At 41.2% G+C, this 18,083-nt stretch overlaps 2 protein-coding genes, 1 long non-coding RNA gene and 2 other non-coding genes across 6 annotated transcripts in view; all 5 read left to right on the top strand.

The window, feature by feature from the left end:
• si:ch211-227n13.3 overlaps positions 1-970 on the top strand; it is a 4,511-nt gene extending 3,541 nt beyond the window's left edge. For both annotated transcript variants that reach the window (XM_036137989.1, XM_036137990.1), the window contains exons 4-6: positions 81-156; positions 232-327; positions 407-970. In XM_036137989.1, coding sequence (XP_035993882.1) covers positions 81-156; positions 232-327; positions 407-758 — 524 coding nt within the window. In that variant the 3' untranslated portion in view covers positions 759-970. The remainder of the gene's footprint in view (positions 1-80; positions 157-231; positions 328-406) is intronic.
• A 4,062-nt stretch (positions 971-5,032) lies between these two features.
• On the top strand, positions 5,033-7,276 carry LOC105930260. Its single transcript, XR_002428496.2, has 5 exons — positions 5,033-5,087; positions 5,253-5,360; positions 6,008-6,203; positions 6,386-6,493; positions 6,595-7,276. It is a non-coding gene; the product is annotated as an uncharacterized LOC105930260 (long non-coding RNA).
• A 4,100-nt stretch (positions 7,277-11,376) lies between these two features.
• Positions 11,377-14,016, top strand: LOC105930249 (C-X-C chemokine receptor type 4). The gene is made up of 4 exons (XM_012868362.3): positions 11,377-11,900; positions 11,987-12,195; positions 12,285-12,568; positions 13,215-14,016. The coding sequence occupies exons 1-4, from the start codon at positions 11,847-11,849 to the stop codon at positions 13,808-13,810; spliced, it is 1,143 nt and encodes a 380-aa protein (XP_012723816.2). The 5' UTR covers positions 11,377-11,846; the 3' UTR covers positions 13,811-14,016.
• Positions 14,017-16,584: 2,568 nt separating this feature from the next.
• trnav-cac lies at positions 16,585-16,657 on the top strand. Its single transcript has one exon. It is a non-coding gene; the product is annotated as a tRNA-Val (tRNA).
• A 12-nt stretch (positions 16,658-16,669) lies between these two features.
• Positions 16,670-16,741, top strand: trnam-cau. Its single transcript has one exon. It is a non-coding gene; the product is annotated as a tRNA-Met (tRNA).
• The last annotated feature ends 1,342 nt before the right edge of the window (positions 16,742-18,083 follow it).

Raw genomic sequence — 18,083 nt, 5'->3', positions numbered from 1 at the left:
CACCACAGCTAAATTAAAGATGGCTCTCCTAAAACAGCCGGTGTTTAATGTCGACCGTTACGGTCTGCTTTCCTCCTCAGATCCAGAATCTCTGACCTGTGACGAGTGGGTGCTGAAGAAAAAATGGACGCCCCGCAGACGACCTGATGCCAGACGGTAAGACCAGCTGAAGTATGTTTAACAGCCTCTGATCGGATCAGATTCATATTTATTGGTCTTTTGCTCTGACAGAAAGCTTTTGAGCCCTCTTCATCTGGATGCCGGCCTCGGCCTGCTGCGCGGGCAACACTTATCGTTCTGTTCAAGGCCGCACCCTTTCCTCCAGAGGTAAAGAGATTAGTTACTTTTTTCAGTTCCGCCGTTTTCAGGTAGAACGGCTTCATGTGTGACGCGTTCTCCGCGGCAGGAACCTCAGACGGGCCAAACGCGCGGCAGAGCAGAAGACGAAGCGGAGGAGGAAGAGGAGGCGTAGCTCCCGGGGTTCTCGTGTGGCAAAGCAGCAGCGTCTCCAAAACGACCAGCACCACGCAAAGACAAAAGGTTTGGTCATGAACCGAGCCGGCCGTTCTCGCAGCTCGCGGGGCCGAGCTCAGAGACACGTGACTGTGGAACGCGTTGCGTCGCCGGCGGCCGCGAGCGCCGCCACGTCGTCAGAGGCCCGAGCCCAGGAGAGGGCACCAAAGAAGACGTCTGCTTTCAGAGATCTGCTCGCTCAGCTGCGGGGAAACAGCAGCAGGATCATCAGAGAGACGCGCTAGCTAATCAGAGAGCCTCTGACTGTTCAAACCTTAAGATTTCAGGTGTGTTGCTGTTCGCTGCTGTTCACCCTGACTGGTTCTGTCAGGTTAATTTTCCTTAAAGCATTGTTGCACTTGCATTCGCGTTCATGTTGGGACTTTTCTTCTTTTTGTTTAAATTACATTGGAGTGAAACTGACTGTGAATAAATCGTTTTTCAACATGGACTTGAAGCTCCTTTCCTCCACACAACAGAGTTCTCACTGTTGACCCCATAAAAGGTCAAGGGATAGGAGGAGGAGCTATACGCTGTTATTCAGGGTATTTGGATGGAGCCTCAGGGAAATAGGCCTGTGTGTTGCATCATATTTCTACTCAAGGGAAACACTTAAGTCTTTGATAATCGAGGTCCTAGATGTTGGGGTCTGGGAGATTTTGTCTCCTCTCTGTTGTGCAGTCTATTGTTCCTCCACTAGATGTCGTCAGAGAGCATGGTGGCTGGGTGAAGTAGCAGGTGTTACCCATCAAGCCTCATCAGCAGAGGAGGATTTTAGGAGCCTCCTAGGAGTGTTAATCAATGTGGTATTACTCTACTCAACGTATTTATCATACAAGCCTCAACGGATCAGATTTACCTCTCCGCTGTACCAGACTCCCAGCCCCCGCTTGTGATAAAAAAATAAACTTTATCTGTAAAAGTGAAACTTTTACTCCATTATATAAATGTACCTAAGTTTAAGAATGGAATTCTCTAACATTTCCAATGTGACATTATTTGCTAATGTAACTTTCCCTCATCTTTTCTAGGTGTGACTTTTGAGTTAGGAATACAAGAAACAAATAACGGCAATCATAAAATGAAATGTTCATTGTGCTCGCCCAAAAGAACACCCACGTTATCCATTGTGAGATGAAAACAATGTGTGAGTGTATGAAACATACACTCACAAAGGGCTCTGTCGAACTTGCTAAATATAATTTTGTTTGTGTAGTGACTATTTGTCCATGAAAATCAAAGCAGTGAGTGTCCAAACTCAAGATAAAAGGGTAAAAAAAATGCAGTTCTGAGGTGGGTTTATTCCTGAGTGACTGCCATCCTGACTCATTGACTCACCATGACTGATTGACTGATAAAAAAAAACACATGACCACCTACCGGCCTGTGGATCCACCTAAAACCTACACATTTATCCCAAAATACCCATGCCCTTAACAAAATAAACATATATACTATACTAAACAAGTTACTAATTAAAAAAATTGTTCTACATAGCTAAAGTAAACAAAAATTAGTATTATCAACCTAACATTCATGTTTGTGGACTGTAGGAGGAAACGGGAGTACCCAGAGGGGGCACAGGCCAATTCATGCTGAAAGGACCCAGGGCACGGCCACAGTGCTGATAAATCTCTGTAGCCTTATTACAAAGGTTAAAGTGCTTTTATAGGTATTCATTGATATAAGTGCTAATGTTTTCTAATGCTGTCACAATAAACTATTTCATCCACTGTTCCCTAATATTCATGCTTGCTTGATCACACTTGGCTTCCGCTTTCCACTTCAGGTACGTCTAAAAAAAAATTAGAATATCATAAAACGTTTTGATAGTTTTTGTTATTCAATACATTAGAGTGAAACTGATAGAATATCATTACACACAGTGACATTTTTCAAGCTTTCTTTTATTTCCAGTGAATTTGATGATTATGGCTTACAGATGATGACAACCCAAAAAATAATGTCTCAGGAAAAAAACTATGTTACATAAGATTAATTAAAAATAGACGCTTTAAACAGAAATGTCAGGCAGCTAAAATTATATTTTACTTTATTTTGAGTCAATACTTGATTGGGCTCCTTCTGCATTAATTACTTTATCAACGGAGGTGTGGGACCACCATGAGTTTCCAACATTTCATTTTTTCCCCCAATATTCATGTTTTCTGAGACAGAATTTTGGATTTTCTTTCCCTGTGATCATAATTATCCAAATTACAAGAAATAAAGATTTAAAATAATTCACTCCTTGTGTAATGACTCTAATATGAGTTTCACTTTCTGAATCAAGTGACAATGATCTAGATACCTTTACATCTTCTAATATTTGTGCTAATTTGAACATCTCACGTGACAATTCTGCTTCACTTCAGCTTCTTAAAACCCTGTAAGACCCACAGTTGCAGAATTTAAAAAAAAATTGTCATCCCAAAATAAACCTTTTTTTCTTTTTTTTTTGGTTCATCTGCATTAAAACTCAATGGGTCATGTTGTTTGGTGTCACAATGCTATAGGGTCCTACATTTGTATACAAGGCCGGCCCTCAGGTGAAGAAGTCACACAACCTCCAGATTTTTGCTTGAGCATCATCCCCTCGATTTACTGGACTGGATTTATCTAATTGAAGTAAGTAAAAAGCTCTGCATAGTTTTTTTCTGTGTTTATTACAGTGTCTACAACATGTAAATATGTAGTTATTGTGGATAATGTGCCCTACATTTTATCTATAGCTTGTTTTGTAATTGTTGCAATATTACAACATTGGGTGAATGTGGTAGTCAAAACAACCCTGATTTTGAGAGGAATGTCTTGAGAGGAAGTTTTCCCAATAAAACTTTGAACCACACATAATTTACACATTCTAGCCCTATGTGTACTATTTATATATACATTTGTTTAAATTTTATCTTTTCCTTTTCAGAGTGCCAGCAGCAAGGAAAGATCCTCGGTACAGAGTGCAGGATATCATTGCAATCATCCAAGATGGAGAGAGTGATGTGGACGTACCCCTAGATGACACTGATGCGAGTGACGAGGAGTCAGACAATGATCCCTGTGTGGACAAAGAAAACCAAGAGCCGTCTGACTGCCCAGCCAATGTGGACATTGAGCCCCAAGAACATGAACGCATCATGCCACGTGACAGATATCACTGGTAAAAAAAGGATTTTTATCAGTCCCAATACCGATTTTTCTGGTCCACCTGTCACAGACGATGTAACCTTCCTCCACACACCACTCCAATACTTCCAAAAGTTTGTGTCAGAGGACATGATTCAAGCCCTGGCTACAAGTACAAATGAATACAGCATTCAAAAATGATGGAAGATCTGTTAACACTAATACAAGGGAAATACAGAAAATGTTGGGCATGTACCTGAGGATGGACTTGGTAAAAATGTCTGGAAGCCGTACGTACTGGGAGGCAGATACACGGCACCCGCTATTGCTGATGTGATGCCACGCAACAGATTCCAATCTCTGTTGACAAAATTGCATTTTGCAACCAAATCCTGTGATTCTGTGAGAGTAGGGAGTAGCAAGATGGCGACCAGTGACTTCAGTTTTTCGGGCAAATCAGCAATCCATTGAATGAATGAAGATCAGTGAAATAAACCCGTTCCAGTTCACACACATGTACGTAGACGCCGCGTCGTCGGGTGAGACAGATTTCAGAGGCGCGGGTTCGTACGTCAACGTCACCGACATATTGTGTGTGGCAGAAAGAAGTTAAGTTCTGTTTTACTTAACGTCGATCAGAGAAGATCGAGAAGGTTTTTAGCTTGAATACAGAACGGACTATTGTTTTTAGATATAGATGTGCATATATATATTTTGAAGTATTACAAATAAGTATATGACTGAGTACTTAGAAGTGTATATATATATATATATATATATATATATATATGTGATAGAGAGAGAGAAAAAAATATATGTGTATGTGTTATGAATATAAAAGTTAAATCTAAACATAGTAGCTTCATAATTTCATAAAACCGTGTCGCATTTGAACCTTTTAAATTCTGGTATAGTCACAGATTAGGAACAGACTTTTTGGGGGAGAGATAAAATTACTAATATGAGAAAAAAGGTCCTAGGACAATAAAGTAAAAAAAAAAAAAGAAAGTAGTAATTTTATGAGAAAAAATTCATATTATAAGGGAGGACGTTTCCAGAATAGTCACAGTTTGCGGAACTATTTCAGTCCTGGAGTAATAGGGCCAAGTTAGATTATTTTAATTAATTTTATTCTTTACAAGAATAAAGTCAGGAGAAGGAAGCCAAAGGGATACGAAAATAAACTCGTAATATTACAAAAAATAAAAATATTACGAATATAAAGTATATTCTGAGATTAAAGTCCCTCTGATACTGTTCAAGTGACTCAGTCTAACTGCAGATTTGCCACATTCAACATGGCGGACGCTCTGACGCATCCGCAGCATAGGCAGAACCCGCCCAACAACGCGTCTACGTCTACGTATATGATGTGAGGTCATGTGAGAGGCGTGCCGACAGAGCGGCCATCTTAGGTCAGACCAAGCTGCGATCAGAGAGAATACACGCAGGTAAGTGGTACTTTATGTTTTCAGACGCTCTGAATCCGGTGAGTTTTCAACCGATTCCCGGATAAATTAGCTGACTGAAACATCCTTTTAGGGGCTACATGGGACCAATTTATTTAATTAAATGATTGTCTAACTTAATACATTATTTCCATTTTGTATTGACAGTTAGCAAACTTCCAGAGCTACGTCCAAGATGCCCGACTTTTGCTCCGCCTATGGGTGCGCAAACAAAAGGACACTGCAAACCAGATCCCGGGGAATTACCTTCCATAAGTAAGATTTTATGATAGATAATCCTCATGCTTTACAGTTACAGTTTTACTGGCATCAACACAACAACACAACATGTGCTAATGGTTAGCAGGGATGGAAGCAGAGCAAAGTACATAAAACACACACACACACACACATATATATATATATATATATATATATATATATATATATATATATATATATATATATATATAAAGAGTTGTTTTCCAAAACGCTGTAAACGGCAGTTCACAAAAACAAACCTCTTTACTGCTTTATTTGCCAAATCACAGGAACCTAACTGAACCTAACAACCATTTAAACAGGATAAACTGAATAGTAACTAAATGTGTAGGTCCAGTTAAAAAAAAATTTCACTTTCCTGAAAGATATTTTAAAAATGTATTTATAGTGGTGGAAAAGAACTCTTTTATATTTATATATATATATATATATATATATATATATATATATATATATATATATATATATATATATATATATATAAGAATGAGTTGGAGATGATGACCTGCAATGATGTAAAAGCGAGCACTGTTGGCTGTAGTAGCAGTAGTAGTTTGAAGGAATAATATGAGAGGGGTGGGGTGTTATTACATGTAGTGACATTTTAATATCACTCTATCTGGCTGCTTATTTCCCTCCAGGTTTCCCAAAGACAGTACACTGAGAAAAAAGTGGGAGCTGGCCGTGCGACGGGTGGATTTTGTTGCAACGGATCGATCCATGTTGTGCAGTGAGCACTTCAAGGAAGAAGACTTCGACCGCACAGGACAGATTGTGCGCCTTAGAGTGAATGATGTCATACCATCTATATTCAATTTTCCAACTCCTCTCCGAAAAGTACGTTTCTGCTGATGCTCTGTATGCTATGTATATATTAGTCAAATAATTATTGGAAGGTGTTTGGTCCCGCTGCTTTGTCTTCTCGTCTAATGGTTTAGACTTAAAATACTGTGTACCTTGTGACACGACTTTAAATTTGAATTATACTTTTGTGTGTCTTTTATTGTATTGTATTATAGCAAAAAGTAAAGAGGACAACACTTACTGAAACGAAAGCAGAGGAGAGTCTGCCTATGGACTTGAGTCAGCCTTCAAAAAAAAATGAACCTCAGAAAAAATTAATACTCGTAAGTATTTAAATGTGTTGTTTCTCAAAAAGATGACGCAATCAACAGTCTTGACAAAGCCAAGCACACATACTAAATGTTTGCTTCCCTCTTTCTGCTAGGACCACAACTATGCATTGCCGACTTCCCCCACTGCTATGAAGGCAAAGCTCAGTGAGGCCTGGGCAAGAGTGCAAAGCCTCGAGCGGGAGAAGCGGAACGCCGAGATCCGAGAGCTGAGGGCTAAGAAAAATATGGGTTCACTTCTGGAGGATCTGAGGGAGAAGGAACTTATCAATGAAAATCTTAGAGAAGAACTGGAATGTTACTCAAGTAAATTGTTAATACTATATGGAAATATTGTATACCTTTATGCTTTATTCCAGGCATGTAAAACACAAACATAATGGCCCTAAATTACTGGACAGACATGATTTATGGGAAAAGAATAATATAGAGTATTTTTCTTTTGCTATGATTTTTGTGATCTCTTTGATTCTAAGATGCATTATTTAGCTTTTTGTTAATTCTCCCCCCCCCCCACCCACCCCTTCACGTTGCGGTTTATAGTATATAATTTTTAAATGGTGTTATTGGCACCTCTGCTCTCGTTTGTCTGTATATAGTTTTCTCCTATGTCAGTGCTGTTGTCATCACATACTATTAAAAATGGCTTATGGTCACTGATGAGTATCTGTTTTTTGTACAGTTGAAAGTGTCATTTGTAAATGTATTTACACACGAAGTAGGAAGCTATCCTGTTGGATCCGATTTTTTATAAAAGGGATTGTGATGAATAGTCTATGAAAATAGTAGTAGTAGTAGTAACTTTATTTGTCCCAATATGGGCAATTTTTGTGCAGTAGTAATAAACATTCACATTTCACACATAAAAACACAAGAAACATATAAAATGTAATAATAATAATATATATATATAGAGAGAGGTTTGTGTAATTTCTGTGTTTATTATATGTAACTGCAAAATAGATAACTGCGTGTATATGGGTAAATGGGGCGTCTACGTATATATGTCTATGGTTCCAGTTAATGTGAATACCACGAAGAAGACAACTTGGGCCCGTTTCAGGAAGCTGGGTTAGTGGATATCATTTATCAGACCCTGATATCATTTCTGGGGTAAATCTTGCACACCCTGGCTTTTCCATTTCAGAAAGCACAGAAGCTTTTATCAGTGGCGTCTCTGGCATGATGAGTTTAGTGGGGCACAAAAACTCAACACCTATCAGCAGCAGCACAGTTTTTTTGGTGATGCATTCAACCTGACTTTGATCAATTTTAAATTAAATATATAAATTAGCATAAACCAACACACTAGAAAATCCATTTTATATAAGCTAAATGTCATACAATTTTATACATAAAACTGCAAATAAAGGCTCACTCATAGTGTTCATTTATTGAACAGAAAAGATTCACATCAATCCTTCAATGAGCCAGCAAGGACAACCAATGCAAGATTAATATTTGATTTTAGTTTACATCTTTATTCTGTGTTTATTTTCCAATATTTTAATCATGTAAAGCACTCTGCATTGTACTGAAACGTGCTATACAAATAAATATGCCCTGCCTAGATGGTTGCACACTATCTGGCAGAACATCAATGTAACGTGTGGATTTCCAGTGTTTTGATTGGACGATCTGAGCTTGGGGCCACAGAAATTGCTTCCCACATCTGTCTGCTTAGAGCATGTTGGGCATGTGCACTGGGATTTCAGACGTTTGTTATTTAAACAATCGTTAGTGGGCCGGCCCCAATATCAAGTCACCTCAAGAGGATTTAAGCTACTAGCTTGTTAATACTCTGGCAGACTTAGATATATAGACACAAATGTTTCTAAAATAACTTTATTGGTAAGGGAATCAATGCTTTTCACAATATTGCTCTATAAAGAACGATCACGTCCCACTGCTTATTAGTCTGCCTTTCCTATGTTATTAAAAAGCTGCCGTTGGCAGAAAAACAAGAAGCAGATACCACCTAAAAAGGAGGGAAAACTCAGAGTTTGCCCAAACAACTCTGCTCAGTAGAAGGGTTGTCTCACGGAGTAATTTGTTGTCATAATTTGACTCAGGGTAAAAGCTTCTGAGCTTTCTGAAACCGAAAAGCCAGGGTATGCAGGAATTTATCCCATAAATTACCCTGGATATCCACTAACCCAGCCTCCTGAAACGGGCCCAGGGGTCCTGTCCAGACTTTAATAGTATTAGTTAACTCTGACAGAACCACGGTGTCTGCTCTTATTCTTGCTTCCATGTACAACAGTCCACTCGGTGGCGCCATTTTCCAAATACCTACAGATTTGATTCAGTCTTGCTGACCGATAACCAGTCATCTCATGCCAGCAACTGTTGTTTAGATTAGAAAAAAAAAACTGGAATTATGTTTGAATTCTCACCATCCATGCCAGAGTAAACTATGATCACCCGCTCTGCAGTCAGCTCTCTGATGGGAGAGTCGTGCCCACATCTCCAGTTTACATCCTACCCATGTTCCTATATATAGACGATTTTTAAATCATTGAGATGTTTCCATCAAGTAATTTATCTGAAATGTGTAGCACCAAAAATATATATATTTTTTTACAAAAATCTGCATGTTTTCCCCAAACTGCCCAGCGGTGGTATATATATATATATATTCAGAGATTTACTGAGGCGATAAGGGAGCACACAGAGGAAGGGTGGGGGGCAAAGTGAGAAGCAGATAAGAGGCCAGAGGGGAACACTTGTGACAGTTTTCTCAAAGTTTGTTTTGGAGTAGGCTCACTGTTTACTTATGGGATAAGTGAATTGTTAGAGGATGGAGATTTCCAGTCAAAGCAGAGTCAGGAAATGTGTCTGCAGAGACACTAGCATGCAGATGGGAGATCTAGATCTTTATTCAAATAAGCTGTTTAAAGACATGCTGTGGTTCTTGCAAATGCTTTTACGTCATTTCCTTTAAAATACCTGTGATATTTATTTTTTTATCCTTTCAGTTTAAATGTGTTCAGGGTTCACAATCATCTATATTTGACCATGATTGTGTGCGCAGTGTGCTCACAGCGTACAGACATTGGGTATAAATACATAAACAGTATGTTGTTTTTTTTGTAAAAGGAAAATAGGGAGGCAGTGAAAGTGCAAATGTACTTCTTTTGCTTCACAACAGTGCAGCTGACCACTCTGTGAGGCTGTGAGGCGTTCATGGTGTTCATCCTTGAGACGGCCTGGGGGAAGGAAGTGTCTTGGTGGCTGCTGGGTTTTACTCATAGCGTTAATCTGTAGCACCAAACTGAAGGTGAAAGCCTAAGCGATTTTTTTTGTAGGATGTGTGGGGTCTGCAGAGATGTTAGCCACTTTTTTTTCCTGAGCTTAGACATGTCCTGGATGGAGGGAAGGTCAGCCCTGATGATCCTCTCCATCAGAGCCTGAAATTCAGTTTTCAAAATAAGGGGAATTTCCCCCTTACAAGCTTTGCAGTGGGTGGATTTACACACTTTTGGGGGTTTAACACCTATGAGTCTGAAAAGAGATCAGCGCTGTCTGCTCATACCTCAGATTAATATGCAGCTTTAGTTTCTTGTCACTTTCTCCCTTCCTATTAGGTGGCTCTCTCTTGTCTCCTCTTTTCCCTGTTTGTTCTCCTCCATTCACTCCTTTCCCTTAATAACACAGGAGTCAAAGGAAGAAATTGATTTATTAATTTCGGACAATCCTTCCTTATTGAGGTAACTACCATTGATGTCTCTGTGTGCTAAGCTTTTTACAAGCAGGACACTCCACGTGTTTCATGAAATCCCGGTTTGGTTTACCTTACAGTTAATAGCGTTGAATCCTTGTAGGTTGAGATAATCCGGCAGCAGAAAGCGCGCTCGTATCACTAGAGAGAGAAGTAGAGCGCGCAGTGTGTAGTGGAAGTGCTCTTCTTCCTTTTAGTTTTTGACTTTGATCCAAATGGTCACGTTTTATACCGCTGTTTTTATATACGGTAACATCCTGCATTATATGAACTGGATTTGTGGGAATTGGTTATATAATGCGTATTACCTGCAACCCCGCTCTGAATTTCAGGCCCTGCTCCCTGTGGACCTAAATTTGTGTTGTAGTTTGGACCGGTCCTGTTTTGAGGATGAGCCAACTGGACCGGACAGACTGTATAGAAGGTATAGGTATAGAAAGGTTGTACTTCCTGAGTTGCTGCAGGAGGTCAGGTCTCTGCTGGGCCTTCGTCTGAACAGTGCGTATCTGTGAGGACTCGGCTCAGGTCCGAAGGATGGGTGGTTCCGAGGAACCAGAAGTGGTCCACGACGTTGTTGAGGATGGTGAGGGGAGGCGGCATGGGGGAAATTTCCCAGAAGTCGTCATCTCCAAAGTCTTGAGCGTTTGAAGCAGGAGGGAACCTCACACAGCTCCACAGATTTGTTGAAGATGCGTGAGAAGATGGAGTCAGCTGGTGAGCACAGGCTGTGCTGAGGAGCACAGCCTGTGCTCCTCAGCACAGGAGGGGGAAAGGCCATCAGGTCCTGGAGCTTTCCTGGTCTTCTGACGTTGGAAGGGCCTGGTGAAAGTCTTACTCAGCGAGCTTTAGTGCAGGTAGGGGGTCAGGTAGGGAGGGGGGTTGTGGTGTTGTTGGTAGGGGGCTCCAGTTGCCCCGGTTCTGCATTCACATCCTGTAGAAATATCTACCATGACTTTATTGGGAAGTTTTCTTCTCAAAGTGGAACAGCTTGCTAAAAAAAGCCCGTGTTGTACTCCGCTGTGACAGTCCGGCTCCGTGAAGTTAGAGCTTAACATCAGAGCGGCCCTTCGCTTTACTCTTGGATAGGTGACCATCTGATACCACAGACACGCTCATGATGCTCCACTTGCAAAGATCAGAGGGCGTCCTGCAGCCTGGTATTTACCAGAACCCACCAAAGGATGTCTGATAGTCATCTCACAGGATGTAACACTCTATTTTTTTTTCCATCACGGATCTCTCTCTCCCCCCTTCTCATGCATGTTCATCTCTCCATGTTTTCATGCATCATGCAAGACAGTGACGCACGTATGTTCACGCCGCTGGCTTGTCCTGATTTAACCGAGTATTGAGCTTTAAAGAAAACACACACACACACAAACACACACATTGTGTGGTTCTCAGCGGTCGTCTTTCCTATTGCCAATTGACCCTGATGACTACAAGCCAGAGGTCTCAGGGGCTAAAACAATTCAGACACGCACATGGTTTCCTGTGATAGATCCAGTATTAACAGCTGACACCTCGAAAACATGGGGAGGAGGAGGGGGGGCTACGTTTGGGCCAGCAGACAGAAGCATTGGAGTGTTTGGAGGAGGAGCATAGACAGCTATAAAAGCCCTCAGCATGAAGCCGTGGCTTCACTCTGCTGAGAAGGTCTCCATCATGTCGTACTACGAGGTAAGCCTGGCTCGGCCGCACGTTAGAACCCGCGGAGAAGCTCACAAATCAGAGAATAAACATTTAACCATGTCATGTGCCTGCAGCATATCGTCTTTGACTACGACGTCAACGACACCAGCTCTGGCTCTGGCTCCGGGGAGGATCCGGCGGACCTGGAGGAGCCGTGTAACACCGAGCACGTGAAGACCGCTGAGCTCCACCGCGTCTTCTTGCCTGTGGTCTACGCCCTCATCTTCCTCCTGGGCATCACCGGAAACGGCCTGGTCGTGGTGGTGTTGGGCTGTCAGCGCAGGTGAGAGGACGGGAGCGGGGCCGATGGTGGGGAGCGTGGTCCTGAGGGATGAAACGAGCGTGCTGACCACATTCTCCCCCTGCCCACAGGTCAAAGTGCAGCCTGACCGACTGGTATCGCCTCCATCTCTCTGCCGCCGACCTCCTCTTCGTCTTGGCGCTCCCCTTCTGGGCCGTGGACGCGGCCTTGGAGGACTGGCGCTTCGGAGCGGCCACATGCATCGGCGTGCACGTCATCTACACCGTCAACCTGTACGGCAGCGTGCTCATCCTGGCCTTCATCAGTCTGGACCGCTACCTGGCCGTGGTGCGGGCCACAGACACCAACACCGGGGGGCTGAGGCAGCTGCTGGCACACAGGGCCGTGTATGTAGGTGAGTGCCGACAGACAGACGGCAAAAAGGGAAGTAGAAGTAAGTAAAGTTTTCTTAAAATTTGTATATTTTTCCTTGATTCGAGCAGCTAAATAAGACTATTTGCCAATGGAATGAGAATTTCGACCCCTAAATTAAGATAATTAGACATCCTGCACTTTAAATAAGATGATGGAGATGAATTGTTCTTATTTTAAGTGCAAAAATCTTATTCCATTGGCAAATAGTCTGATTTACCAGCTCAAGTCAATGAAAAATACACAAATTTCAGGAGGATTTTACCTACTTTGAGTTCCCTTTTTGCAGTGGCAGGTCTGCCTTCTCCTGTGGCTCACTCTTTCGCTGTTTAACATCTTCTTTTTTTTTTTTTTTTTTTTGCTTTTCGCCCGGCCCGAACCAGAAAACAGATCTGATGTCATACTAAAAAAAAAAAAAAGAAACAGGATGGAACAGCAAACAATTGTTTCTTGACAGATTCTGTGACATTTGACCAGCTGGATGATACGGTTTCACGCTGACGGTTTAAAAAAGTTGATGTTTTCTGGTTAAAGCTGAGCATGATGCTGTGATCCTGTGTCCATGGAATGGCAGACATCAAACCCAGACGGCATTTTCAAAGCTTTCCTTGTCCTCCTCTGCCCTACAGGCGCATGGTTGCCTGCCACCCTGCTGGCCGTCCCAGACATGATATTTGCCCGGACCCAGGAAGGTGGAGAGGGAGCCACGGTGTGCCAGCGTTTCTACCCTGAGGAAAACGCTCCTGTCTGGGTGGCCGTCTTTCACCTCCAGCTGGTCCTGGTGGGCCTGGTGATTCCCGGCCTGGTCCTTCTGGTTTGCTACTGCGTCATCGTCTCGAGGCTGACCCGGGGCCCGTTGGGGGGCCAGAGGCAGAAGCGGCGGGCGGTCCGGACCACCATCGCCTTGGTCGTCTGCTTCTTTGTGTGCTGGTTCCCTTATGGAGCGTGCCTCTCTGTGGACGCGCTGCTGCGTCTGGAGGTCCTGCCCTCGAGCTGCAGGCTGGAGGCGGCTTTAGGCGTGTGGATCTCGGTGGCGGAGCCCATGGCGTTCGCCCACTGCTGCCTGAACCCGCTGCTTTACGCGTTCCTGGGGGCCAGGTTCAAGAGCTCAGCCCGCAGGGCCCTAACTCTGACCCGGGCGTCCAGTTTGAAGATTTTACCCCGGAGACGCCCTGGGACTTCAACGACCACCGAGTCCGAATCCTCCAGCCTACATTCCAGCTAGGCTGTCTGAGCGGCGCTGTGCGTCTTCTGTACATACCCTGTGACATATGTGAGAAAGCTTATATGTACAAAACATGATGAGGAAATAAGGTGCAGTCTGCTGGTCCATGACTTCTCCTCCTCTGTAGAGTTTCCCTTGTAAATATTGTTGATACGGCTGCGTTCATATACCGCTTTACATGTTTCTAATAAAATGCACTAAATCAATTCATGAAAGTGTTTTTTTTTCTCTCTTTGCTTCCTGATTGAAACTGTGAATTCATGGTTCTCTCTTCAGTTTCTCACAGTTAATGAATAAGATAACACCCATACATGCCAATAGATCCAGTCCTTCCAGCACTGCAAAAACGGAACTAAAAATAAGTAAAGTTTTCTTGAAATTAGTGTATCTGTCCATGATTTGAGCAGGTAAATAAGAGGATGTGCCAATGGAATGAGTATTTTGACCCCTAAAATAAGATAATTAGATATTCTGCCCTCTAAATAAGATGATGGAGATGAGATGTTCCTATTTTAAGTGCAAAAAATCTCATTCCATTGGCAAATCATCTTATTTCTGTGCTCAAATCAAGGACAGATACACACATTTCAAGAAAATGTGACTTATTTTTAGTTTTGTTTTTGCAGTGAGGGTCTGCTACGGAGATAAGGAATAAAAAGCTTTCAGATTAAAAAAAAAGAAATTAACAGAAAAGGTGGAATAGTTTGAACAAGCCCAAACTGAAATTGTTTTTTTTTTTTGTTTTTTTTGTCCTTGCCCTCTGGTGCATAGCGGCCACTGTAGTGGCCAGCGGCTAAAAAGTAAATATCTCTTTAATTCTATGGTGAAACTGCATATCAGTGTCTAGAATGCTCTCTGCTGCCACACTATATTGAGGTCAACATAGACATCATATACGTAGACGCGTCGTTGGGCGCAGGTTTGCACGTCAACGTCACCACCATGTTGTATGTGACAGAAAAAAGTTAAGTTCTGTTGTAGTGAACGTGGATCAGAGAAGATGCCTCATTCCTGTGCTGCATGGAAATGTATTCTGGCTGATTTCACTACTTGTATCTGCCTTCTATAAACAAAGGTTGCACCATGTTGCAAAACTGGACACACTAAAGCTGCAGAGTGGTAACACTAGGAAAAAGCTGTGCATGACCATTCTTTTTCAAGGTTTTTAGCTTGCATACAGTACAGACTATTGTATTTAGACATAGATGTGCAAATATAGATTTGCAAATATTGTAAATAAGCCAAATAAATAGCTGTGTGATTATATATATATATATATATATATATATATATAGATATATATATATATATATATATATATATATATATATATATATATATATGTATATATATATATATCTATATATATATATATATATATATATATATATATATATATGTGTATATTTGTGTGTGTATATGTGTATGTGTTATGAGTATAATGATCAATTTGTTAAATCTAAACATTGTGGTCTTCATTATTGCATAAAACCGTGTCACATGTGAAACTTTAGGAACAGACTTTTTGGGGGAGTAATAAAGAGGGAAAATTACTAATATGAGAAAAAAAAGACCTATGTCAATAAAGTAAAAAAAAAAAAACATTAAAGTGGTAATTTTATGAGAAAAACGTCATATTATGAGAATTAAGAGGGAACATTTCTAGAATGTTCACAGTTTGCAGAATTATTTCACTCCTGGAGTAATAGGGCCAGGTTAGACTATTTTAATTATTTGTAATCTTTACGAGAATAAATTCAGGAGAATGAAGCCAAAGGGATACGAATATAAACTTGTAATATTGCAAAAATAAAAATATTACGAATACAAAGTATATTCTGAGATTAAAGTCCCTCTGATACTGTTTAAGTGACTGAGTAACTGCAGATTTGCCACATTCAACATGGCGGACGCTCTGACGCATCGCAGCATAGACAGAACCCGCCCAACGACGCGTCTACTCTTATATTATGTCTATGGAGGTCAATTCAGTGGTCAGTCATTGTAACTGTAAGTAAATTTCTTCTGAATCCAAGATGGCCAACAAACAGCAACCTCTGTCGACCACTGCTGGCATTTCCCTCAATCCCTCTATAGTAGAAGAGCCCAACAGGTAATAAAAAATATGATGATTTACAGTAACATCTAAGGAAGGATATTATCAGTTTGAAAAATAAAATTTTTTCTCCAACATTTAGAAAATAACGATTCACCATGTGTCCACTGAAGTGGGCGTCATGCATCTCCCATTACATTTTTTCAACAGAAGTCATATAATTGCTTTACTGTCTTGTAATTGTTTTGCTTATAATTCAGTGTTTTAAACATAACACATATAAGCTATTCATTTAAAATTTACATTTTAGTATATTTTGTATATACTTTGTGTATATTTTGTGCAGATTAGCTGTAGTTTATGTTAATTATACCAATTATTATATTGTAGACTTCAAACACAGCGAAGAATAAGGCAACCTACAGAATAGTCCAAGAAATTCCATCAAAAAATTCTAAAAATGCAAACAGAGGTCATGATGCTGCATGCACATGGAAGACCAAATACATCTGCATGCAATGCTTTGTGCCAAAGTGCCCTGGGTGCTTTGCTAACATTCATACAGCTTAGGTGTGATGACCATCAAAGTGTTAGGAGATGCAGAGACTAAAATGACAGTTCAGGTTTTCTTGCAACATGCTAATAAAAGGACTTGGTTATACTGTCATACGTTCTTATAGAACTGTGGAAAACCACAGTGATGTTTGTCACATTGCAAGTTTCTGTAGTGTAGTGGTCATCATGTTTGCCTCACACGCAAAAGGTCCCAGGCTCGAAACCTGGCAGAAACAGTAGTTTAGGCAAGCAGAGTGGCGCAGCGGAAGCGTGCTGGGCCCATAACCCAGAGGTCGGTGGATCGAAACCATCCTCTGCTATAAAAACTCTTCTGCAACCTGTTTATTATAAAAAAATTAAATTAAATTAAAAAAACAAAAAAAAGGGGGCGGGGGGGGTCGAGGCCGAGTGGTTAGAACAACACACTTGCACTCAGAGAAGGATGCAAGTACCCGGTTCGATCCCCAGTACCGGCACTCTGGGTCCCTGAGCAAGACCCTTAACCCCCGATTGCTCCCCAGGCGCCACACAGTGGCAGCCCACTGCTCCCCAAGGGTGATGGGTTAAGATGCAGAAGTGAATTTCTCCATTGTGAGATCAATAAAGTTCAATTATTATTATTCAGGTTAAAGATATTTGGCTATGATTATAATTGGTTTTGTTATTCAGAGTTAAACATTAGGCCTCTATAGTGTTAACATTTGAACAAAATACGTTGACATATTTTTCAAAGCATAAAATTAAACAATTGTTAGTATATTTACGACAGAATACAAGATTGTTCTGTTTTTAGAATAAATTCATAATGTTTTGTGTTGGGTGCTCAGGTGCATGTAGTCCACTGTAGTGGACATTTCTGTAACTTCCTGGAAAAATAACGTTTTTGAAAAAAAAAGTTCATGTTTGGGGTTTTTTCAAGCCCTAAGAAGAGTAAAAACACATATAAAAAAATCTTGACTCGGGGATTCATAATGCATCATGCATCAAAGGGCTAGTCTCCAATAAAGCTGTTTGAAAGCTTAGAATCCCTAGTTGCTCTTTGTAAAAACTAAAAACATTTCCTGGGTTTGGACTGGTGAGTCACAGCTGAATGTGAAATTGGATGGAAACTTATCGCAGTGATGATTTTTGATCTTACTGACAGTCAGATCGTATCCCTTTATGGTACTTGGCTAGCACTAAACTGTATGGCATCTGGATTAACTGATGCGGAGCAAAAATGGGGTTGGAAACAGGAAACCATGCCTGAGAGAGGCTTTGTGATAACCAGGTGTGTTTCGATCACACCATGTGAAACTGAAGCTGTGTGTGTGTGTGTGGTTTTTCGGAGGGATGAAGTTGCGATTTGTTTTGATGACATAAAAGAGTTTGCTTCTTCTACGTGAGCGAGGAGAGAAAACCGAGGTCAGAGAGGTCAGTTTTTCCAATAGCCCACTGCGCACACATTGACAGGAGAGCTTCCCACATTCTTACTTCCACTTGGAAGTGACAGAAACAGAAGCTGGAAGTTCCTGTTTCCTGATGGGATGAGGAGGAGGAGGTGATGAAGAGGAGAATTGTGTGAGGGAGGAAAATAAAACAGGCCACGGTGAATGGAGATGCTGGAGAGTAGACGGTGGCAGTGGAGCCGTGAATCGCCGTCTTACAGCCCCGTCTGAAGTG

This window comes from Fundulus heteroclitus, chromosome 6, assembly GCF_011125445.2.
Source record: "Fundulus heteroclitus isolate FHET01 chromosome 6, MU-UCD_Fhet_4.1, whole genome shotgun sequence".
Taxonomy (NCBI): Eukaryota; Metazoa; Chordata; class Actinopteri; order Cyprinodontiformes; family Fundulidae; genus Fundulus; species Fundulus heteroclitus.
This window is presented reverse-complemented; position numbering and strand designations above follow the sequence as displayed.